Genomic DNA, 25,220 nt, shown 5'->3' on the forward strand with positions numbered 1-25,220 from the left:
TTAAAACAAACCATAAAAGCAATATATACTGGTGATTTATTTTTTTTTGGAGGGAAACAAAAAAACCTGCCATACTAATATTAACACTTAAAGCAAAAATAATCAAAATAAAAAAAAAGAAATGAAACACACCATCATGTTTTATTAAAAACAGAATGATACACTTTACAAGACTTTTACTGATAAACGCGGCAAACCAAAAATACAATAGCAAAAAAAAAAACTAAAAAAAAAAAAAAAATAAGATCCCCTTGGCTTTAAAATAAACGTTCCAAATTTTTCTGAGAAAAAAAAATAAAAATTAAATCGCACAATGATTTTTTTCTACAAGCAGGGGGTCCCACAGCTATTTAGACGCATTAGCGGATATTGGTGATGACCCCAACGTTACGTTTATCCAAACCAGGGCACATAAGGGCTCAACCCTGGCCAAAAATGACGAAATACACAGTAGCCCATCTTCACGATTTCATTGCCAGCCAATGGGATTTTTGGTATCAAGGGGAAGTGTAAATAAAAATAAAAAAATTAAATAAAATCTAGCTACCGATAAAGAGGCTCACGATGTCCGATACCGCCTGAGTTTGCAGCAAACCGTGAATTTATTCAAAGCGTAGGCACAGTGGCAAAGAACAGTTCGACAGCCGGGTGTCATCCTCATTTGGTGACTTTACAGTAGCAGCAGTTCAAAAAAAATAAACTCAGAGCATCCCCGCCGGAAAAGAGAAAAAAAAAAAAAAAGACTTGTATATAACCAATAAATAGATCTTTTTGTTTTCTTTAAGACCATTTCTTACACATTTTGTAATGAAAATCCATCTTCCTTTCAAATAAGAACATTAAACCCGGGAGCGTAGCCGTGTTTGGGAGGTGGAGAGAACGTGTTTTAGGTAGAAGTCGCAATCCTTTGGGTGGGGTGGGGGGTAAAAGTGAAGAAAATCATTTTGAATTGTGAGAAGCTATTTACACAAGTGCTGTATAGCAAAAAGGGGGAAAAAAGGAAAAAAGGAAAAAGGGGAAAAAAGGAAAAAAGGAGAAAAGGGGAAAAAAGGAGAAAAGGGGGAAAAAGGAAAAAGGGGGGGGGGGGGAAGGAAAAAGGGGGGGGGAAACGGAAAATGGGGGAAAAAAAAGGAAAAAAATTGTCCCAAACCCTACAGAGGAATTAGAAAATGTTGATATGTGAAACGGTGGAGACATGCAGCCTGTTTCTACTGATCCGTGTTTAGTTTTAAGCATAAACGATGGTGCCGTGTGATGTTTTGTTCCATTTTTTTTTTTTTAAAGCATCTAGAAGTTAAAAAGGTTACAGGTCTGTAAATTTGTCGAGTACAAAAATGTAACTTTTTCTCTTAAAAGCAACACTCGTAAAGGCACTTCAGTCTGCAGGGGAAGAAAAAACAAAAACATCAGAGTCAGGTCAACTGCTCTTTGCCAGAAGGGTTATGGTCTGCATAGTATATCGACCAATCGCAGGGGGGGAATAAAGTGTAAATGCTGCGAGCTTCACGCTATTTTATTCCATCGTATCTTTTTCTTTTGGTGTTTTTTTTTTTTCCTTTATAAAAGCCTGAAAAGTTCTTATCAATTTTATGAAAATTAGTGAAAAGAGTTTGTTTTTTAAAAAATTGTCAGAATCTCTCTTTTTTTGTCTCTCCGTTGATCAGTAACTCCTTCTGCGCTGGAGGACCTGCAGAGGATGGCAAAGAAAAAAAGAAAAGAAAAACGGCCATCACCCCGCAGCAGCGGAAAGTTTTGTTATCGTGAGACGGAGGGAGTCCGGAAAAAGGTTCCGCTGCGTCCCTTCCACGCGTCGGAGGAGCATCTTGGATCGACCGAGTTTGTTCTGTACGCCGTTTAGGATTCTTTGCAGACATGCGAGGGTGGAGAGGCGTAGAGCTCGCTAAAAGGTAGCATTCAGTCTGTAGCTGCTGTCCGCAGGGGGGCCGACACTCGAGGGGCTACCTGTTACAGAGCTTGTGGAGCATGTTGTAGACAGTCTCCTCTTTGCTCAATCCTTCAAAGAAAGGAATGAGGTCCAGCAGTTCTGTGTCCGTCATGTCATCGAACCAGGACTGCACCGGGACCTGGGGGGGGAGAGGAACGCAGAAAACGTGAAATGCAGGAAAACCGAAATATCCAGATACGGAAAAAAAATAAATAAATAAAAAAAAATACAAAACAAAAAAAACCCTGCAGGTTTAAACGAATTCCAGTGGCGTTAAGATTAGAAAATACAAAACCAGTGTAAATACTGTAAAAACAAGAATCTCACAATATTTTTAATCGGGTGCAGTTTTTGCCCCATAATATAATGTTTTTAGGCGGCTGCAAATCAGTCATTTGTATGATTCCCGCTCTGCACCCAATCTACTAGACAAACACCCTTCTTATCATACTGCCTGTGGGGAAACAATAGAATGGCTCAGTCTTAATCACCCAGATGGACTTTCATCAGCCAGAGTGTCCATGGAGGAACAGACTTCATTAGCATCGCCATAAAGCATCAGCTCAGTGTGGTGGTTTGAGCTGAGAAAGTCACCCAAAATACTGTATCCAGCGCTGGGGGTTTATATTACTGTATACAGCGCTGGGGGTTATATTACTGTATACAGCGCTGGGGGGTTATATTACTGTATACAGCGCTGGGGGGTTATATTACTGTATACAGCGCTGGGGGTTATATTACTGTATACAGCGCTGGGGGGTTATATTACTGTATACAGCGCTGGGGGGTTATATTACTGTATACAGCGCTGGGGGTTATATTACTGTATACAGCGCTGGGGGGTTATATTACTGTATACAGCGCTGGGGGGTTATATTACTGCATACAGCGCTGGGGGGTTATTACTGCATACAGCGCTGGGGGGTTATTACTGTATACAGCGCTGGGGGGTTATTACTGTATACAGCGCTGGGGGTATTACTGTATACAGCGCTGGGGGTATTACTGTATACAGCGCTGGGGGTATTACTGTATACAGCGCTGGGGGGTTATATTACTGTATACAGCGCTGGGGGGGTTATATTACTGTATACAGCGCTGGGGGTTATATTACTGTATACAGCGCTGGGGGGTTATATTACTGTATACAGCGCTGGGGGTTATATTACTGTATACAGCGCTGGGGGGTTATATTACTGTATACAGCGCTGGGGGTTATATTACTGTATACAGCGCTGGGGGGTTATATTACTGTATACAGCGCTGGGGGGTTTATATTACTGTATACAGCGCTGGGGGGTTATATTACTGTATACAGCGCTGGGGGTTATATTACTGTATACAGCGCTGGGGGGTTATTATTACTGTATACAGCGCTGGGGGGGTTATATTACTGTATACAGCGCTGGGGGGTTATATTACTGTATACAGCACTGGGGGGTTATATTACTGTATACAGCGCTGGGGGGTTATATTACTGTATCCAGTATTGGGGGGTTACGCGCAAGGATTATTGTGTTAATGGGACTTCCCCTTTAACAACTGGTTTGAATAACACTGCAATATATTCCATTCCTTCTCAAATGTCAACATCACGCGTCTCACCTCGCCAAAAACAAAATGTAAACACCCACAAAACGGTAGAAAGCGCCAATCACGTGCAGAATCTGCGGTTTTTTTTTTTACCCAAAAAGGTGACACTTACGGCGTTTTCCGGGTGGAAGATGTACGACGCGGGCGAGTTGTCGATTATGATCACTTTGCTCAGCTCTCGCCCCAGGCGACTCAGATCTTTCACGTAGTTCCCTCGGTGGAACACGCAGGATTCCCGGAAGAGTCTCGCCTTGAAGACCCCCCAGCGGTCGAGCAGGTCTGCCACGGGGTCAGCGTACTTTAAACAGAGTTTAGACACATGCTCAGGTTATACGTTCACTCGTGGAGCGCGCGGTTATACCGGTAATGTGAAAGACGGATAACAGGTAGGAAGGGGGTCCGATGCAAACCTACGGCCTCACAGCTGATCCATACCGGGAAATTCATTTATGTTTTATTAGGAACAGTTAAAGTTATCCGATTATCCTACAGATTAACATGCGATTCACATAAATAGTACTTTTATAAGAATCCCAAGAGGCCAATAATTAACACATATATATATATATATATTTTTATATTTTATTATATATCTTCTGCTCAGTCTACTTATGGGGGCATCGCTATTGTCCTAAAGCCCTGCTGAGTTCTCAGAAGTATTCCAAACTGGAGTATATGCCCTCCGACGTCCCTCTTCTCTCCCCTCCACCTGCTGCGGTGCTGCCGTCCCCACAACGTATTACTATTGTTTTATATAGCGCCATCATATTCCGCAGCGCTGTACAACTGCAGCTGCATTTTCAGTCTCCCATCGAGCAATAATTTAAAAGGGATAATCGCCTTCGTGATTCTTGATCGTACTGGGTGGGGCTTGACGCGCACGTCCAATCACAGCCCTGCAACTGCACTACGACTGGACCTTTTGTCTTTAGCCCCGCCCGGGGTGACCCGCCATGATTCCCCTCTTTATATATATATATCGTGAGAGAGTGAGAGAGATTCCGCCCGTTACCGCGTATCTGGCTATAGACCATTCGCTATTTCTACATAAAGCGTAACTATTGAGGCCACTTTTAGCCAAAAAGCATCTTCCAATAATAACTCCTCACATTAGCATGGCTTCATTTGTTGTACAGCACTACTGCTTCGGCATGCGCTACAGCGGAAACGACATCGGTAACGAACTAAACTACAACTACTCCGCGCATCCTTCCCAAAACGCGGACCCCGGGCAGGCGCAATACAATCGCTGCCGTCGGGGTGCATAGAAGTACCGCGATGCCCACTGGTATCCATGGTAACTTGTATTAACGGCATACAGGCTTCATGTGCAATGCATGGAGGCTACGTTATGAGCAAAAGCCTGTATGTTTGGGCTGTTACCATGGGGACACTTACCCCGAAAACTAGCAGAAAGCACAAAGACACTGGTGGACAAAGAAGCAAGGAAGAAAAGGGAGAGAAGTAAGACAGTTTCTAGAGGAAAATAACCCCATTCACCCTCAGAACAGACGGCCAACGATAAAAACAACAAGAGTGCCGGTGAACGCAGAGTGAGAATAGCGGACCCCCAAAACGCGGCGGGCTCACCTTGGCCAGGCTGGCTGTGAAGAGGACGCATTCAAACAGGTCGCCCATTTTTTGAAGGAACTCGTCCACGTGCGGCCTCTTCAGGACGTAGACCTGGGAAGGAAGCGGACGGTCAGATAGGAAAAGGTCACAAGAAAGTACTTACCCTACCCCCTCTGCGGCAAATAAATAACATCCACTTCCCATCTCATATAATACCGCGTTTTATACACTCACTCACACTCACTCTAATACACGCTGCGGTTCAAAAGTATGGGGTTGCATAACGTTCTTTGTTTTTGAAAGACGAGCAAAATTTGGCCATTAAAATAACATGAAATGGATCAGAAATCCAGCGCAGACGGGGTTAATGTTGTTGTGGAAACGGCTGATTTTTAATGAAATATCTTCATAGACAGAGACCCTTTATCACTCCCATCACTCCTGTGTTCCAATGGCCCTTTATCACTCCCATCACTCCTGTGTTCCAATGGCCCTTTATCACTCCCATCACTCCTGGGTTCCAATGGCCATTTATCACTCCCATCACTACCGTGTCCCAATGGCACGCTGTGTTTGTTGATACAAGTTTAACAGGCTAATTGACCGTTAAAAACCCTTTTGCAATTAACAGCTAAGTGACCCCATATTTTTGAATGGTAGCCTGCGTGTATTTTGCTGCCGATCTGCAAGATGCAAAGACCCGGAACCCAGATCTAAAACCACTGAACGGAAGGCGTCTAAACTTCTAATGGCCGAAATTTCACCAAAGTGATTTCGGATGTCATAATAAACCAAAAGATAATTGAATGTCTTCAGTGTGCTCAGCGCTTAGGCCGTCTCCCAATGCAAGTAACCAAGAATAGGCCCGGCCGAGCGTGAACAGCCTATCCTGGATTACTTGAAACGGGCAACGGCCACTTCTTTGCAGAAACGTCCATAGACCGGCTTCAGAGGCTCGCTGGTGTCCTGAGGAAGGACGGCGTTAGAGGAAGAACGTAAAAAAAACAATAATATATTATAATATATATATTAATATTAAAATAATAATAATAATAATAATAACGCACACATAGCGGTGTTTCTGAGACCACTCACCTGATGTATCGTGCCGTCAATCTCAACGGGGACAATGAAGTCAGCGTTATTAATAGGCTGGAGAGGAAGACATGAAATACCGCGTTACAGGAGAACGCCCGCCGACGCTTTATTTACGGTATATTACCGTATACAGTGTGGGGGGTGGGGTTACTATTATTTACAGCGCTGGGGTTCATCATTTAACTCCCCCATGAAATAGTTTCCCATGGGTCCTCCCTTTAATGTAACTTTAGAATGACCCGATACAAATTACTTCTCTGTCTCCTATGGCTGGTTGCGTCGCGCATGGTTGACGCCACGGCATCGCTGGACCGTAAAAACACACATATTGCCGACTCCGAATACACGGACAGCGTTTACCCCGCAATCTCACAACAGCTCAGCGTTAGATCTGTGGGGTTTCGTGAGAATTTTGGGGCGCTTCGGTCTGCAGTTTGAAGCAAAACGCGATTTTGGAAGACGTTCGTTATCTGCCGTCCGTATCACACGGGAGATTAGAACGATCCTCGGAAACGAGACTTCCGTGCACAGCAATAAAACGGAGCGCAGGTACCTTAAATGAACTGTGGACTAATGTCTCATCCAGATCTATGACCACGCATTTCTTTCCACAATCCGATCCGGGCAGCTCCGGCAGGAGGTATTTCGTAGGCGGCTGTCGGAGGGAGAGAGAAAAGCGGGGGCGACTTAAACATTTACTTCTATAAGAGACGCCCGGAACGAAGACGCGGCACAGAAGCGCGGATTTACAGACCCATCGAGTACAACAATTTTTTTTTATTTAATTTAACTTTTTTTTTTACCATTTTTGCTTGATTATAGAACGAGGCTTTTTTTCCCCAGAAATGATTTTATGAAAAATGAATTCGAAATTAAGACAGACAGAGAGCGAGGGTAACAAAAGCAAAAAACGGTGATTTAGATTTTTTTTCTCCCCAATAGGTTTGGGGCTCCTACACATTCACTGATGGTGTGGAAGATCGCACGCGGCGCATGGACGTTTACAAGGAGGGGGGGGGGGTTCATTCGCTAAAGAGTTATGGTTTCCGCTCTCACTTCGCTATTCGTTACGAAGGGGCCGACACTTGCAAGTTTCTCCAGCAAGAAGGGCTGAGCTGGCCCCGTATAATGTATAATTCAATAGGCGAGCAGAAACCTTGCTGATTTAACTATACATTACCCAGGGCCGGCCAAGCCGAGACAGATTCTACCAAACGTTATATTTTTTCAGCATTTCTGTATCTATGACCTCATAACTGCTTTACGGGAAAACGTTTTTTTTTTTCTCATTTGACGCTCAATGTATGATAATTAATAGATTGTAAATGAAAACAAATCCTTTTTTTTGGTGTTTTTATAGTGGCTACAAAAATAAATGAAATAAAATGTAAAAAGGAGAATAATGGCAGGTGGAACAAAAAAAAAACAAAAAAAAAAACGGTAAATAAAGTGTAATGAAAGAAATAAAATACATACAGTTGGAATGGTAATGACCTGCGTCTGATCGCCCTGAGGGAGAGAACAAAACGACAACATTTACCAACGAAAAAGACAAAAGAGGGGGAAAAAAAAAAAATATATACATTAACGCCAAATACACGCGGGCGGGATCAGGTATCCGAATGCCTTATGAGGTCATCGCGTCCCGCGTGGGGAGTTTCTAGGCTGATGACCTTGTGATCTTGTGAGATTTAAGGCAGTTTGGTATATTTTTTTGTTTAAGTAGCGCTGCCGGATATTTATAGCGCGTGGCATTCGATAATATTTATGATGCGAGCCTCGGATTCCTGCAGCAGTTGTAATAAAATTAAAAAAAAAAAAAAAAAAGCTACTTTGGTTTTAGAACGAAAAACGAACGCAAAATAAGCAATTAGAATGGATTTAAAGCTAAAAACGTGCCATTTATACTAAAACTTTATTTACTAGCCCGCTATAAAGCCGATAAAATCATTACGGACAGGAAGGGGGGGCCCGCGTTCTTTGCAAATCAAAAGGATAAAAAAAAAAATCCTCACTGTATTACCCTCTACCACTTTTACTCAGAAGCTGTTCCACGTATCTACCACCCCCTCAGTAAAGTAAAACTTCCTTCCGTTCCATATATATATACCGTATTTGCTCGATTATAAGACGAGGTTTTTTTCAGAGCAAATGCTCTGAAAAATACCCCTCGTCTTCTAATCGGGGTCGTCTTCTAATCAGACCTCAAATAGAGGTCTGATTATGAGACTAAGATCCAGATCCCCCGCGCCGCTGCAGGGGACCTGGATCCTCCTGTCTCCCCCCCCACACTTACTTACCGGTGCTTCCTGCTGTATTGCCGGGGCAGCGGGTTGACGTCTACGCGATCCGCGTAGACAACGTCCGCTGCAGCCGGAAGGAGGTGTGGCTAGCAGCGGGGGTTGTCTGCGTTCGTCGCGGATACCTTCCCCGACTGTCAGAAATCAGAGTTCCCCGCACAGGTGCCGGAACTCTGATCTCTGACAGCCGGGAAAGGTATCCGCGACGGACGCAGACAACCCCCCGCTGCCAACTCCACCTCCTTCCGGCTGCAGCGGAAGGAGACGTCAACCCGCTGCCCCGGCAATACAGCAGGAATTTGGAAGCACCGGTAAGTGTGTGTGCGTGTGTGTGTTAAATGGGGGACATAGGGCATTTCTGGAATGCCTTATACCCCTATATGCCACTCTGGCACTTAGGGGGTTAAAAGGCATATTATGGGGCAGAGTGGCATATAGGGAGTTATAAGGCATTTCAGGAAGCAGAGTGGCGTTAAGGGGGCATTTAATAGAGCACTCTGCCTCCTGAAATGCCTTATAGAGTGCTCTATACAATGCCTTTTAACTCCCTTAATGCCACTGCCTCCTGGAATGCCTTATACCTCCCTATATGCCACTCTGCCCCATAATATGCATTTTAACCCCCTAAATGCCAGAATGGGATATAGGGGTATAAGGCATTTCTGGAGGCAGAGTGGCACATAGGGGGTCAAAAGGCATACCATGGGGCACAGTGGCATATAGAGGGTTAAAAGGCATATCATGGGCCACAGTGCCATATTGGTGTGGCAAGCCTGGGGGCAGATGTGCGTAACTGGGGGACAGGTTGGAAAATACAAGGAAATAAAAACAAAAAAAATATTTTTCTCAATCATAGCTTTTATTTAAAAAAATAGTTTACATGAATTAACATTTACTGGTAAAACTTTTTTCCTTTAGGGTCGTCTTATATTCAGGCTTTTTCTTTTTTTCCTAAGTTAATATTCAGATTTTGGGGGGTCGTCTTATAATCAGGGTCGTCTTATAATCGAGCAAATACGGTATATATATATATATATATCTATATCTCTCCCTGCCCCCTCCAAGCTGTACCCCTTGATCAGCTGTTTTTTTTTTTGGGGGGGGGTGAATAGGGTTCTTTATAGATCCCCTGTATTAGGGATGAAGTAAAACTTACCTTCTGGACGCCCCCATTCTCCTCCACTAACGGGGGGAGGGGGCTCGTGTTGTTATTCGAGGTTGGCGGCTCGGCGTTGTAGCTGCGGAAGCAGCAGAAGAGGGAGCTGAAGATGCTTCGGTTCCGCTGCTTCTTCAAGCTGATATTGCATTGGGATACTGAAAGACATTAGAACATGCGCATCGGTCACACGGTGCACCCAGTATTTTACCGGATTACATTTATATAGCGCCAGCAGATTCCGTGGCGCTGTACAATCAGTTACATGGGGTCCTCGTTTCGCGCTGATCCGCCGGCCGCTGCTTCCTGGGACAGCAATCCGAGACCTTTTTTTTTTTTTAAATACGTTTCAGCTGAGCGGCCGCAGCGACGGAGAACAACGGCGGGAAACGCCACGAAACACATCGTAACGCCACGCACAGCGCCACGCCATGACACGCACAGCGCCACGCCACACACAGCGCGACAGCGCGACGCCACGACACACACAGCGCGACGCCACGACACACACAGCGCGACGCCACGAAACACATCGTAACGCCACGCACAGCGCCACGCCATGACACGCACAGCGCCACGCCACGCACAGCGCGACGCCACGCCACGCACAGCGCGACACACACAGCGCGACGCCACGCCACACACAGCGCGACGCCACGACACACACAGCGCGACGCCACGACACACACAGCGCGACGCCACGACACACACAGCGCGACGCCACGACACACACAGCGCGACGCCACGACACACACAGCGCGACGCCACACGACGGACGAAGCCTCGGCACTAAACGATACCCATCGATACCAACATCAGGGATCCAAAAACTCGGTAAATATCAATCCTTCCTTTATCATAAAATCAAACAATATTTACAGTAAAATACTTAAAAAAACACCAATGACCTCCACGTACCCCTCAGCTTGGGGTGGGCGACACACACACACACACACACACACACACACACACACACACACACAGTTTAGTTTGTTCATGTTGAAAGCCCGTTTTTAAGGGTTCCATGCCAAGAAACGGAATTGCTCATCACACCTATTGTAAGCGTGCGGAGCTCTCTCGCCTTAGCGCGTCGGTTCTTGTTCTGTCAGACCCTTTGAACGTAGGGACTGTAAGAAGCGCTACGGAAATTGTTGGCGCTATAGAAATAAAAGATAGCGACCTAACCGGACAAGACTAACCTTCTCAGCGGCTGCGGGACCCGCCGTTACTAAGAGCGCAGGGGACACCCTCCGCCACCAAGTGGCGCTCTTGATTAAAGGGTGCGGGGCATCACTCGGTGAGTGTAAGCGGAGTAGGCAGCCGGCATATAAATATAAAACCTCAATTACTCAGAATTAGGATCTTTCGGTAAACGGCCGAGAGAGGATCCGCAGACACAAAACACATCGCACTCGCGCAGGTTAAACGCCTCCCTTCCTGCCGGGGCGGCACATGGCGGGGCGTAAGAAGTCTGGGCGGCGTCCCAACTTTCGGATGACTTTGGAGTTTAACCGCTTGGCTGGAAAACCCCTCCGCAAACATCCATGAAATGTCACGCTGCGGGACTACAAAGGAGTCCGACGTCGCCTAGAAGAGCATGCGCGGGTAACAAACAACGAGAACCTGGGTACCCAGTTTGGGACGCGGCCAAGGGCCGGACTCCGGGGCGGCAGGGGCAGGAAATTCCTTGCAGGGGCCGTATTCCCCCCCCCACCGTCTCAGCCCCGTACACCTCATCTTTCCGCTTACATGTTGTTTATTCTCATCCAACGGACACGGCCTGGAATCCATATTCTGGTGTCGGAACCTTGAATTCCCCGTATCCCTCTCTTAGTGTCTGACGTACTATCACCCCCCCCCCGACTTCTTATCATACTGCCTGTGGCAAACAAATAGAATGGCCCAGTCTTAATCACCCAGTCAGACTCTCAGAGTAATGAAAGTCTATGGAGGAACTGACTTCATTAGCATCGCCATAAAGCATCAGCTCAGTGCGGTGTTTGAGCCGGGAAAGTCACCCAAAATATCACATGACTGACAGCAACGGCGGCTCCAGGTCTGCAGATAAAGGGAGTTTATGGAGAAGCTGGGATAGAAATCTGTATTTTATGCTCAGGGAGAAAAAGGGTTTTTTTTTTTCTTCATGGGACTTCCTAGTTTATGGGGGGAAAATAAAACTTTGATTCGGCTCAAAGGTCCCGGGTTAATATTTGCCGTTGCGTTGGGTAGGACTCTCCTTACACCTCCAGCCAGGTCTATAAATCAGGTGACTGCACCTAATATTTAACCCTTTAGTCTACAGATTACATGGATTATCCGCCAGAGAACAATAGATTGTTAATACAGAAGAACTAAACGCGTCAGACACGAGCTTGTGGTCCGGCTAACAAACGGGACGGAAGATATGAACGGTGACCTCGGGCAAACCGTTACCGTTACGATCGCTTAATATCAGAAGCAAAGCCATCCGATTACCTACAGATGATTTCGTGTAAAAGGAACGCACTTTCATTGTTGGTTTTTTCACCAGCTTTACTGAGAGAGTAAGTGGAGCAGCCTCCCAGCAGAAGTGGTAGAGGGTAATACAGTGAGGGTATTAAACACGCATGGGATAGGCATACGGCTCCTGAATCTAAGACGAGACCAACGACTGATTAAGGTTTGAGTCTTTACAGCAGGAGAAACGGGCGACTAGATGGGGGCCGCATGGGGCCGATCTGCCGGCAGGTTCTGTGTTTCCGCCACGTGCTTTAAACGCACCAGAGTCCTAAAGCAGGTTTTGTTTGTAAAAATCGAGCCAAATAAACATCGCGCAGTTGTTTGCTCATGCGCCGGTGCATCAGTAAACATGACATCATTCGCCAACACAAACAGTGACACGCGGAGGCACAACGGGCCCCGCTACAAACGTAACATTTACACACACGGCTTAAACTACGTGTCTGTACATGCGCTTTAACACGGGGGGGCTGTAGGGGGCAGAACGCATACTTTGGGAGGCCGACTATGCATTTCGGGTTATTTTCTAAAGCTACTGCAGGGAGACTCTACCCCCAATAAAACCGGCCCAGGGGCAGCACGTTTCTTCCATCAGCATAATAAGACGCTGATCTCCCCCAGCACTTTGAGACATTTCTTTTAGTACAGAGCCAGACCACAATAGAACCCGTTTGCTAAGGTAGGACCAAAGAAATTTACATAGAATAATCAGGAAAAGTCGTATGGAACGCTTTTTTATCTTATTTTTTTTTTTCTTTTCTTTTCCTAAAATAAATTAAAAAAAAAGTGTATATATTATATATATATATATATAAAAAATACAATAATCAATATATTAAAAAAAAAAAAAAAAGTTAAATGGAAAAAAACAAAATGTATATTTTCTAGGTCCCCATTTCCGCGGCAGAAGCATAAAGGGTTAAAGAAAGGCGCTGGCCTGGGCTGCACTGTGCGCTTCGGAAATCACGTCGCGGGATTAAGAGATTCATTAAAGAATTTGTCCTCTCGTTTGTGGCCTCGGCTCAGATTAAGCGGAGTCTATAAAAACCCGGCACCTGTTCCGGATCTCTCAGCGCCTCCGGCTTCCTCGGTCAGGTTCAATGTCGTTGCCGTTTGCAGCCGCGCCGTCCGCCTCGGCCCGCGTTTCGCGCGATTACATGTAAACCGCTATTTTTGTGTTACTATACAGAGCCGCAGAAATAAAGGAGGTGACAGACGGGTCACAGTGCCGGTGACCCTGACCGGGGACACGTCCACCCTCCGACTTACTACAATCCGCCCTCAACACGGTGCGTCCTAACAACAAACGGCCAGCGTGTTTATACACTTCCCGGGACAAGCTCGGGGTCACTTTGAAACGTCCTTGTTTTTGAAAGAAAAGCCAATTGAGTCCATTCAAATAACATGAAAAGGATCAGAAATCCAGCGCAGACGGGGTTAATGTTGTAAATGGCTATGGTAGCTGAAAACGATTGATTTTTAACGATATCTCTTCATAGGGGTACAGAGATCCTTTATCACTCCCATCACTCCTGTGTCCCAATAGCCATTTATCACTCCCATCACTCCTGTGTCCCAATAGCCATTTATCACTCCCATCACTCCTGTGTTCCAATGGCCCTTTATCCCTCCTGTGTTCCAATGGCCCTTTATCACTCCCATCACTCCTGTGTTCCAATGGCCCTTTATCACTCCCATCACTCCTGTGTCCCAATGGCCCTTTATCACTCCCATCACTCCTGTGTCCCAATGGCCCTTTATCACTCCCATCACTCCTGGGTTCCAATGGCCCTTTATCACTCCCATCACTCCTGGGTTCCAATGGCCCTTTATCACTCCCATCACTCCTGGGTTCCAATGGCCCTTTATCACTCCCATCACTCCTGTGTTCCAATGGCATGTTGTGTTTGTTGATCCAAGTTTAAGTTTAAAAGGCTAATTGATGGTTAGAAAACCCTTTTGCAATTTATGTTACCGCCAGAAATTTCCTTGTTTTCCATGAAATCAGGTTTGTTTGGTTTTTTTTTTCTTCCTCCAATAAACTCCCTTTATCTGCAGACCTGGAGCCGCCGTTGCTGTCAGTCGTGTGATATTCTGGGTGACTTTCCCGGCTCAAACACCGCACCAAGCTGATGCTTTATGGCAATGCTAATGAAGTCCGTTCCTCCATAGACTTTCATTACTCTGAGAGTCTAGCTGGGTGATCAAGACTGAGCCATTCTATCCCCCCCCCCCAGAGGAAGTATGATAAGGACTTGGGGTCCACAAACCCTCCCCTCAAAACAACAAAGTGGAATACTACTACTATTATCTGAATACCCATAAAATGCGAAAAACATATCGGCGGCATAAACGCTTTATTAACGAGGGTTTATACGGGAAAAAAAAAAAAAAAACGTCTGACAAGCCAGGAACAATTAGCAACTCCCAGCAAAGCTTCCTTAAAGGAATTCTTCGTGTTGGCGTGCGGTTGGGCGACATCGGAACGGTCGCAGTTTAACGCTTGGACGCGCGGACCCCCGGGACTCTCACCGGCTTCACGTCCGCTCTGCGTTTCGCGTAACATACGAGGATGATGAATACACGGTTATGATTTTACACGCAGCGGTGCGGGAGAAGCCCCCTCGGAGGGGGGTTTTCGGGTGGGCTTTGAGGCTGCCACATACCGGATACAGATAGGCTGTCCCATTGGGCAGTCAGTGACCCCACTATTACACGGTGTCAGCCGTCACGAAAGACTAAACATTGTTCGTTTTTGTAACAAGTTTAGATGTTAACGTCGAACGCCGATTCTTTACGGCTGCTGGCGGGGGAAACGAGTCCTGGAAAAGGAAGGTGGAAGCCCAGAGCGAGACCGAAGAGCCCAAAGGGAACGCATCTACGTGTAACGGAAACGGCCACGGGGGGGATTTGCCGTAAGACGAGTGGGTGTAACGAGCGGTTTGGGGAAGGAAGCGCCGTGGGGGTATTAATGGTTCGACACTAAATGGTCTCTTTTGTGCTTACAGGGACATTTTAAATAAACGCCTACGGCTCTGGATACATAAATGAAAGCCGTTTACCGGAGAACCAACCGCGTCGTAGAGTTTCTCCTAAGAGGAACCCTTTTTGAAACCGGTGGCTGAAGTCCAAGAACGTCAGAGGTGGCTTCCAAAACACGCCTGGTAGGGCTGGGGACGTCCACCGTCTTTTTGGTTAGCCGTAGGCTTGGCAAGTAAACCAAGAAACCAGACCTTTGAGCAGAAGACTACCTGTCCGTGGAAAAAAGGCACGCGGACGAACGTAAAACGAAACTCATGAGGTTCCGAATCTAGAATGTTAAATATCTTCAGAAAAAAAGTCACAGTAATATTCACCACTAAATCACCCGTTTTGTTTCATCGCACGTTGAATATAACGGGTAATAAGGTGCCTTTGATCATTACGCTATTAGATGTTTAGTGATGGAACAGAATGAACGTTGATGAATTTTAAGTGAGGACCCCCCCCGACGGCTTGCGATGTCATTCAGCTTAACAAATGCACCGAGTAGGCGCGCCGGGGCTACAAATTATAACAAACGGGCTTTGTGATGGTGACTGAAGAGCACGACTGCGCAGGCGGAATAAAGGGGGGGGGGGGAAGAAAGGTATATATTAAAAGAGAAACATTAAAAGCAATCAAGAGGTAATGTTGGGAACAAGAACAAAAAGCGCTTGATTGGGAGATGGAGCGCCTGGGGGGGGGGGGGTTTGGGTAATAATTTATAGAAAGCCCATGTCGGTTACTTTGTAACATCACAGCAACGCCTTCCCGAGAGCTCCGCGCGGGAGATCGGAGGGATGAACAGACTTTCAAGAAGAACAGTAAAGGAATTCAAGAACTCATAGAACAGGGGTTCTCAAACTGCGGCCCTCCAGCTGCTGCAGGACTACATCTCCCATACTCCTCAGCCAGCCTCTTAGCTGAAGGAGCATTATGGGAGATGTAGTCCTGCAGCAGCTGGAGGGCCGCAGTTTGAGAACCCCTGGCATAGAAGATCTTCTAGAGATGGAAAAAGAAGGATAGACGATAGGGGGCCGATTATAAGAGACACCCCCAGTACTAGAGAGAGTTTCAAACACACGACGGCCGACATCTCCGCGGACCCCCTCGGCAACAACTCGTCATCGGTACTCGGTGGAGGTCGAGTAAACGTTCCGGTACGAGGACGTCTGTTAAAGCGTTGGGTGCGTTTATCCCGCGCAGGTTCCCCGGGCCGTTAAACCATCGTTAGTACTCAGCACAGGGATCACCGAACCCTTCTCAGGGTCTGCCGAGTGGCTCTGCGGGGACCAAATTAAAGAGCCCCCCGGGGAGAAGAGCAACAACCCATCAGTGAATTATACATGTTAATGTGTGGGATGCCTGCAAACCCCATTTAACCCTTACAGGATCACCCATGTTTGTAATATGTAGTTGGCAAAGCGATGACGTCTATGACATTTATTGGCTAAATAGGGAGCTGGCAGGAGAGGCTGCAGTTTCGGCTCCAGGACGTCAACACTAAAGGGTCGACTCTGGAGAGCTTGGAAGTCTAAGCGTTGAAAGCTCTTTGGTGAATAAAATCATCTATTTACCATACAAAGTGACGCGCCAGCACCCCCCCCTCCGCCAGCACCCCCCCCTCCGCCAGCACCCCCCCTCCGCCAGCACCCCCCCTCCGCTGCAGAAATCACTGCATGATTAACCCATTCTAAAGTTTGGGGTCACCCGGCTGTTTTCGTGGAAAACAAGGACATTTCTGGCTGTAACATAATTACAAAAGGGGTTCTAACCATCAATTACACAGGAGTGATGGGAGTGATAAAGGCCCATTGGAACACAGGAGTGATGGGAGTGATAAAGGGCCATTGGAACCAAGGAGTGATAGTCATTTACAGCATTAACCCCGTCTGTGCTGGATTTCTGATCCATTTCATGTTATTTTAATGGATAAAATATACCCCACACCCCCCCCCCCAAAAAAACAACAAAAAAAAAAAAACTAGAGCATTTCTAAATGACCCCAATCTTTTGAACAATGGTGTATGTTAAAGCAATTCATGCCGTCTAACTTGATGTAAGAAAGTACAGGAGGGAAGTTTATTTCAAAAGGAAAAGAAATATTGGAACCTGATGATGTAATCTAACACTAGTGGCTCAGATGCAAGATTAGAGGGTGGAACAGCCACCCAGCAGAAGTGGTAGAGGGTAATACAGTGAGGGTATTAAACATACATGGGATAGGCGTACGGCTCCTGAATCTAAGACGAGACCAATGAATGATTAAGGTTTGAGTCTTTACAGCAGGAGAAACGGGCGACTAGACGGGGGCCGGATGGGGCCGATCTGCCGGCAGGTTCTGTGTTTCCGTATTAAGAATTATCGCTGCCGACACAAAAGGAAAGACAAGCGCTTCGATCTCATTGACCTGAAAGAAAATGACCGCACAGACATCGGCATCAACTTAAGTGCCACAAAGAGTTGTAGCGGTCACAGCTGGCACCGAGAGGGTTAAAACGATGACCATTTCTACATTAAAGGGCAGATTTCATTATTAGGACCCCAGAGGCTTCCTGCTCCCTCAGTAAAGCGTCAGCTCCTGGAAACAGGAAAACAGCTGCTTGGCCGACATCGCTGAACCCTTAAACCTCGGGGTCTACAAACAACACATCGGCGGCCGTAAAGCTGTCATAGTTAACCAGCAACGGGCTGCAGTGAGGACCCCCGGCCACCACACGCACTTTAAGGCAGCATAGTCGAGGGGTCCCTTTTAATGACTGGGTGGTCTGTATTGCAAACGCATGGGGGGGGTTCTGCAGCGCTCCTGCAGTCTGCATTTATCACGCAGGAGACGCATTATGCAGACTGAATCCCCCTGCATTCATAGATTATTTCAAAGGGGGAGCTTTCCAGCCACTCATTGGCTGCTTCAAGCAGCCAATCGGTTGGTGCAAAACCCCAGGACACTGAGGTGGTGTTCCGCTGCTGCTGTGGAGCTGCAGCTTCTATAAGAGTGTTTATTTTTTTTATTTTTCCTGGGTTTCAAGAAGGCGTATTAATGTACTTACACAGTGCTTACAATGTATGGCTTTTCGCTGAATAAGGCAGCTGGGACACCAGAACCCGTTAAGACTGCCCTGACCCAAAACATGTATACATAACAACATGCAAGACACCAAAACCCAAGGTTACAGAGTTATGGAGAACAAGGTGGGAAAATGATTCATAACCCATCATTGTGATTTTAAGTCAGCCGTGGGGGGCCAATATCTATTTATTGCTAAACTATTAATAAGAATTTATTGCAAATTGCATCGCCAGGGAGCCCGTAAAAAATTCAGCGGCTCTAAAATCCCATAAAGCGGAGTTTATTAGCAGGGCGAGGAAAATAGAAGGCTTATTACAAACCAAACTTTACTTCCGTACAGCAGCTGCCCCCAATCTCCTTCCGTCCCAAGAAGCAGCGATTAAACTTAATCTAAAAAATGATTATTTTAACAGACAAATGTGTTTTTAGAAGTAGAGAAAGCTGCGGCCGTAGAGATCGATATAAAACAGAGTCAGGATCCGGTCCGGCACGGGTCTACTCGATGGCGCGGTTTGCACTGTCACTTTAAGAGACCCCCAACATAGTTGTAAGTATAACGGGAAAAAGGATATGAGCGCAGGAAGAGGGGGAAGGGAGCAGGAAAGTCATCCCCCCCGGGGGATTTTTTTTATTATTTATTAATTTGGTAATAAACACTTCTAAAAAGTTCATCGGAATGACAGAAATCCAGACAAACCACCAACGGCTACTAAAAGAGCCACCGACGCGCCCCACGAAAAACAAACGAAGAGGAGGAACGCAGGAGGAGGAAGGCATGGGGGGGGGGTCAGATACGGTCATATCGGCAGGTGTGCCGTACAGATTAACCATCAGCGCGCTGGTCCGGTGCCCAGGGGGTCGGAAGGAAACTCTCGAGGCCGCCAATTACACGCAACCCGCTGGGGTTAAAACACGACTTCGTAAATGGGAATTACCTACTGTACCCGAGAAGTCATTCTCTATGTATCGGTGCCGAGACTCCGTTCCGTCGGCGTACGATGTGTGTCGGCGGGAGACCCCATACAGCAAAGCGACTGGCCGCCTTAACGTACTGGCACTCTTAGAGTTAAAGAACATATAAAACAAAGAAGTTACATTTTCGTCCTTTGGCTGGGTATTTTAATGCTCTCCTGGCTAACAGAAAGAAACATTAAATCGCTGCGGTAACAGCAGAGGTCTCCGAAACAAAGAAACAGTATCACTCAACGGTACAAAAGTCCATGGGGGCCGAACTGCGGCCCCCCGCGATAATTCCTTGAAACCCGCTGTGAAATCCACATTACCATGACACTGGTTATAAGGCACCTTTATATATAAATAACTCTGTTTATGTTTGAATTGTTTGGGTAGAGAGACCTGCGTTATGATTGGACACGCGTTGTGCGCGCCGTCCGCCGACAGGGAGCTGCCCGATAGTGTTGGATACTTGGAGGAAACCATAATAATTTGGGGGGGGGGGGGGGTCCTAAGAAGTTCCCTTTTTTGTACTTATTCTACTTTTTTTTGTTGCCCATTTAGGGGGGGGGGGGGATTCCTTTTGGACTCCAAAAGGCAATTTAAGCAAAAGAGAGGAGAGAGAAAAGAAGGGAGGGGAAAAAAAAAAAGGATAAGAGGAGAAGAGACAGGCTGAGAGGAAGGGAAGAGAAAGTTTAGTTGGCGTGAGCCGGTATATATTACGGTCACACAAAGGATCGTAGCGGAGTTGTCACTAATACCCCCGCGCCGGCATCCGATGCCAAGAAGCAGCTCTTTCTTCCACAGCAGTTTTGCCCCTAAAGGAACGCGTTAGTCCGACACACGGACCGCGCCATGACGGCTAGAAAAAATTCTATAGAAGCTGACAAAAGCTCATTTGACATTAAACATTAAAACATAGGAGCTTTGTTTACTGGGCCATGGAGAGAAACACAGAACCTGCCGGCAGATCGGCCCCATCCGGCACCATCCAGTCAGCCCGTTTCTCCAGCTGTAACGACTCAAACCTTAATCAGTCGTTGGTCTCGTCTTGGATTCAGGAGCCGTATGTCTACCCCATGCATGTTTAATCCCCTCACTGTATTACCCTCTACCACTTCTGCCGGGAGGCTGTTCCACTTATCTACCACCCTGTGCTTCAATGCAGTTAACAATAAAAAATGAATTCCATCATGATCCAGCCATTTTTTTGATGTTATTTGATACTATTATACACACGCGTTTAAATCACCATCATCCCTAAATGGTTTGCGGACCGATAATAGAAGAACAAAACGGTTTCAAAATAAAACACATTTGATGTTCAGCGGCTACAAGAGAAGCCTCGGCGAGCACCCTGTCAAAACGTATTAACTCTTTATTACACATCACTACATGATTCGCGTTTTATACCCAAAAGCCGGGACAGAAATAACGTTTTGTCGCTTGCAGCCCAAACCCAAGGTCACCACGAGAGGCAACGGGGCTACGGAAACCGGCAAACGGATATAAGGGGGGGGGGGGGGGGACTGTGTACGTGTTTTGGAGATATTGGTTTTTTCGGCAACATTTTATGCCAGGAAGCGGAGGCAAAAACAGCAGCGATCACAGGTCCTTTCTGCCACCAAAAGGGTAAAAAAAAAAAAAAAAAAAAAGGACGACCAACTTCAGCTTCCGTGTCAGAGACATACGGTGGGTTCCCAATACTCGTTTTAGTTGGTAAACAACATAACGGCAGAGAAGCGCAGCGCATGGACACGGCGACAGATCTGCCCCTCTTTCCGCCAGTAGCCAACCTCAACTGCTTTATCCCCGTCACCCCAACAAGGTTACCGGTTCCCCCCGACCTCACAGCCTGTCCGCTTGACCCCATTCCGTGGCATCTCCTACCTCCGTCCCAGAGTCGTTAGTCCTACTACCCCAACCCATCAGCCGTTCGTTCCCCAGATCGGTTCTGTCCCTCATCAAACATGTTCCTCTCTTAGCTTAAAGAAACTTTGCCCTCCTCCCACGTCCCCATCTAACCAGCCTTCCTTCTCCACCCTACGATCTCCCAACGCAATTTAAGGCTATACCTGTTCTCCAGAACTCCCTAACCAGCTCTCCACCTCACCTACAATCCAATCATCCTCACAGTTTCTCTCTCAACCACCTAATAGATTGTAAGCTCACGGGATCAGGGCCCTTTCTCCTTCTGTACCAGTCTGTCTAACGTGTGTTAGTGTTACTGTCCGACAATGTATTTAAACACGAAGTTTCTTAAACAGGGGATATAAAAAAGCTAATCAATAGGGGAGAGATAACAATGGGGAGGAATAATCATGCAGATCCCATGGACGGGTGGGGGGGGCGGTTGGGGGTTATTAGACTGCAGCTCCCATGGTTATACATTAAGCTCCGTCACACGGTCGCTGGTTACATTCACGCAGAGGAAAAGAAACTTTGCTCAAACTCCTGCTCTCGTCACACGAGCGTCCGTACTTCATTTGGAAAACACGTTTTGGTGCAAAAAAAAAAAAAAAAAAAAAAAGCAAAAATCAGAAGGATTTTCAGTAGCAGACCCACCGTCCTGTAACGGTTACCGCCTTAAGGGAAAAATATCCAAGTATACAAAAAAATAACCCAAAAAAGTATTGTATTAATTGTATTAAGGCAAAGTGTTCCACCGATTTCAACAATGTCGGCTGTGCTGTTGCTCGGCAACAGGTAAAGCTGAAAACGGATGGAAGCAATCAGTGAGTTTAGGGCCTCATCTGCCTAATCAACAATGGTTACGGTGGGCTAAACTTATATTCGGATTATGAATTTCCTCCACAAAACCATAAAAACAAGCAAATATGTGAAATTGATGTTTTTGACCGGGGCAGTTTGTGCCGCATTCCGACGAGCCCGGGACGGTGTAAGCGTGATAACGCGGCTGATTACCCAGAATACCCGTTCACGAGATCTCGCAGGTTCCGTTGGCACACGAAAACGTTCTCAGGCTCGGCAGCTCGCACACCAGAAGTCCTGGGGAGGAACTGGTTAACAGATCGGTAGTTAAAGGGACAGTTTAGCGCCCCTCCAAAGATGGCCGCGTATTAAAGTGCTTCACGTGTATTAAAAGTGATGTCCTGCCAGACCCTTTGAATGTAGGGACGGTAAGAAGCGCTGCCGAAATTGTTGGCGCTATATAAAGAAAAGAAACATCCAATCACTGTCAAGAAAGCAACGCCCTGGAAACCAATGGGAACGCTTTCCGCGCACGCGGCCGTCTCATTAGAACCCCATTGCTAAGCATTAGATGCCTTGGATCAACGGCAAGTCCTCAAAGCAAATGAACAGCGAGGCTTCTGTGTATTAAAAGCTCTGGAGCTGCAGCTTCCCATGAACACAAGTTATTTATATATATATTTGGTTAGCGAGGCTGCGCGGGACACCACGGCGTCCATTGACAAAATGATTAAGCGTGCCGTTTAGTCCACGGACTCTCTTAGGAAACTTTTATTTCAGAGACCTCCCTTGTATGTCTCCCCCTCCCCCCAAAAACAGGACTACTTTTTTCTCGCCGTGAACATAAAAAAAGGGGGGGGTGGCACGCGGATAATACCCAAAGCCAATTTTAACATCGCACCCGATTCCGATGAGAATTGTGACAACCCTGATTACTTTTCACAAATTCTTCTCCCCGCTGCAGGCGTTCCAAGTCACGCAAGAACGTTAGAAATCATTTTACGTCTGTCCGGGGGGGGGGGGGGCGCGGGGGCGCATGGATGAGACCACCGGCATTTCCGCACGTCAATAAACCTCAGTACGCAGACAAGGAAAATGTACGAAATTAGAGCGAAAGCTCTCGGAAACGGGTTAATATGTTTTTAAATTAGCCTAGACAATTAGAGGGGGCCGTTCCATTTAACCCCTTGTGTAATAAACTCCAGCCGCTTGTAGATTGTAAGCTTTTTGAGCAGGGCCCTCTCTACCTTTTATTTGTGTAAATGCAGATTGTTATGCGACGCACTACTTTTTACTTCCGGTTTACCTATTGTACAGCGCTGTGGAACATGCTGGCGCTATATAAACCACTCAATCGAGATGACCGGCGCCAGCCGACGTAATCATTAAAGATCCGGTTAAAAAAGTTAGAGGATTTATTAGTTTCGGCGACGCTCGGCACAACCTTCTCGGAAGCAGGACGGGGAAAAGCTTCAGACTCAAAGCACTTTATTGCCATCTGGCTTTCCGGAGCGAGTTCTAGAACCAAAGAACTGCAGAGAATTCACTCGGTTCTAAACAGTTCCGTGACTCTTTTCATCTATTCCTGGATAAAACAGAGCCAACAACCCATCGCTTACACAGACAGGGGCCAGGAGAAGACTTTTAAGACCAAATTAAAAAGGTCTACAAGGCTTTGTAACCGGATCGGCAAAGCCGTTGAGCTTTCTGGACCGTAACCAAGCTCTAGAACCCGGGGACATTAACTAGAACCCAGGGAACTCACTCGGTCTCGCGCAACGCTTTCTTTCCACCGTTATAAGAATTTTCCGGAGAACACGCAGCCCGCGACAACCCGTCTCTCGCTCTATAGGGGAAGGATCCCCGGCCACAAGGGAAGTCTTTGAGGAATCCAGAAGCAGAGCGGATGACGCCGGGCCGGCCCTTATAAACCAACGTTCTATTTATGAACCCGGCCCTCTCGGCCAACGCTGACTCCATTAGTCTGCAATGCTATGTGGAGGAGGCTACCTTAATGGACTAAAGGTTACATTTGCTACATTTTAACCACTGTGGGGTCAAGGCAACCCACGGTGCACCCAGCAGCCCCCCCCAAGTAAAAAAACACACGCTAGGTTTAGAAGGACATTAGACACAATGGGTTAACCTCTCAAACAACTGAATGTATATCTAGATATAAAGAACCAGAACACAGCATGTTATCTTATCTTAACCCGCATTGGCAGTTTAACTCCTAGAGTCACACGGAGCGGAGAACATTCAAGCACACGCATCAACGTGTACGTATACGACACGGCGAAGGACTCGGTGAAGGACGCCGCAGATGTAGAGGGGTATAAGGAACGCTTCTAGAATTCTTGTTTATTGTAACGGAACTCCACGTTCTGAGACTCGGGCAGACGTCCAAACTTATGTGATATGGGAAAGGCTTCCTGGGAAAACTTTGCGGATGGGTTTAAACCTCTCGACGGGAGAAGTTCAGGGGGCCGCCGGCCGAGGCACTGGACCCACCGCTAGAACGTAGCGAGGCAGATGCAGGTTTTTAGCGCAAGAAAGGAGCAGAGAAGATCAGAGACTCGCTCCTTATTCATGCATAAATTCACTAAAGCGGAGTTATGACATCATCACAGAGCAGTAAGTCACATCCCTTATATAGACAGTCAATAGGAGACTTTGTTTTTTGCTCAAACTGAATGTCTGCCAACATCTAGAAAACCTTAATAACAATTATTATGCCCCAAAAAGTAATAATAGCCATCCAAATAATCAACGCAGGATCTTAAAAGGGAGGGACCACGAATATGACTGCCAAAGACTTTTCTGTTGCCCTCTCTTGGGGCAATAAGAGGGCATAACAGCCATGTACAGCGCTACAGAATTTGATGGCGCCATATAAAACAATAAATAAATAATACTAATAAATGTAGCCCTCAGTCACACAGAAGCCCGGTTTCCACCGGCCTAGGGGGGGGGGGGCAGATACATCCATCTGGTGCCCCAGTCTCACTTTTGCAAAGGTTGCCCCCAAATAGTACCAGACTTGACCCTCCATGAGTGCCAAAAGCCCCAGCCTCCCAGTCCCTTGCCACCTAATGCCCCAAAGCCCTCGATCCACAGTAACACAAACACACTTATTACCCCGGAGTCCCCGCACTCCTCTACTGCCCCTGATCCAACTCCACTTAGGGGTCCAGTCCCCCGGGTCCCACCTGCCCCCTGCTCACCTTTCTCCTGGGCACAAGACAAGATGCCCTCCTCCTTGGGGTTGGCGACCTGGGTGATGATGGCCGTGCTGTCCAT

The 25,220-nt window shown here is 46.7% G+C and overlaps 1 protein-coding gene across 2 annotated transcripts; it reads right to left on the reverse strand.

The window, feature by feature from the left end:
* Window positions 1–1,958: 1,958 nt before the first annotated feature.
* LOC149278851 (CTD small phosphatase-like protein) lies at window positions 1,959–25,220 on the reverse strand. Of its 2 annotated transcripts, XM_089501659.1 has the most exons (8): window positions 25,145–25,220; window positions 9,665–9,822; window positions 7,685–7,717; window positions 6,762–6,863; window positions 6,206–6,262; window positions 5,129–5,221; window positions 3,651–3,836; window positions 1,959–2,084 (listed from the first exon to the last, which is right to left on the reverse strand). In XM_089501659.1, exons 1-8 carry the CDS (start codon window positions 25,218–25,220, stop codon window positions 1,959–1,961), a joined length of 831 nt encoding a protein of 276 aa, XP_089357785.1. The 2 variants fall into 2 exon arrangements, with proteins under 2 accessions (XP_089357785.1, XP_089357786.1); XM_089501660.1 differs by lacking the exon at window positions 7,685–7,717.

Source organism: Sceloporus occidentalis, unplaced genomic scaffold (assembly GCF_023333645.1).
Source record: "Sceloporus occidentalis isolate IW3139 unplaced genomic scaffold, rSceOcc1.0.p SCAF_178, whole genome shotgun sequence".
NCBI lineage: Eukaryota > Metazoa > Chordata > Lepidosauria > Squamata > Phrynosomatidae > Sceloporus > Sceloporus occidentalis.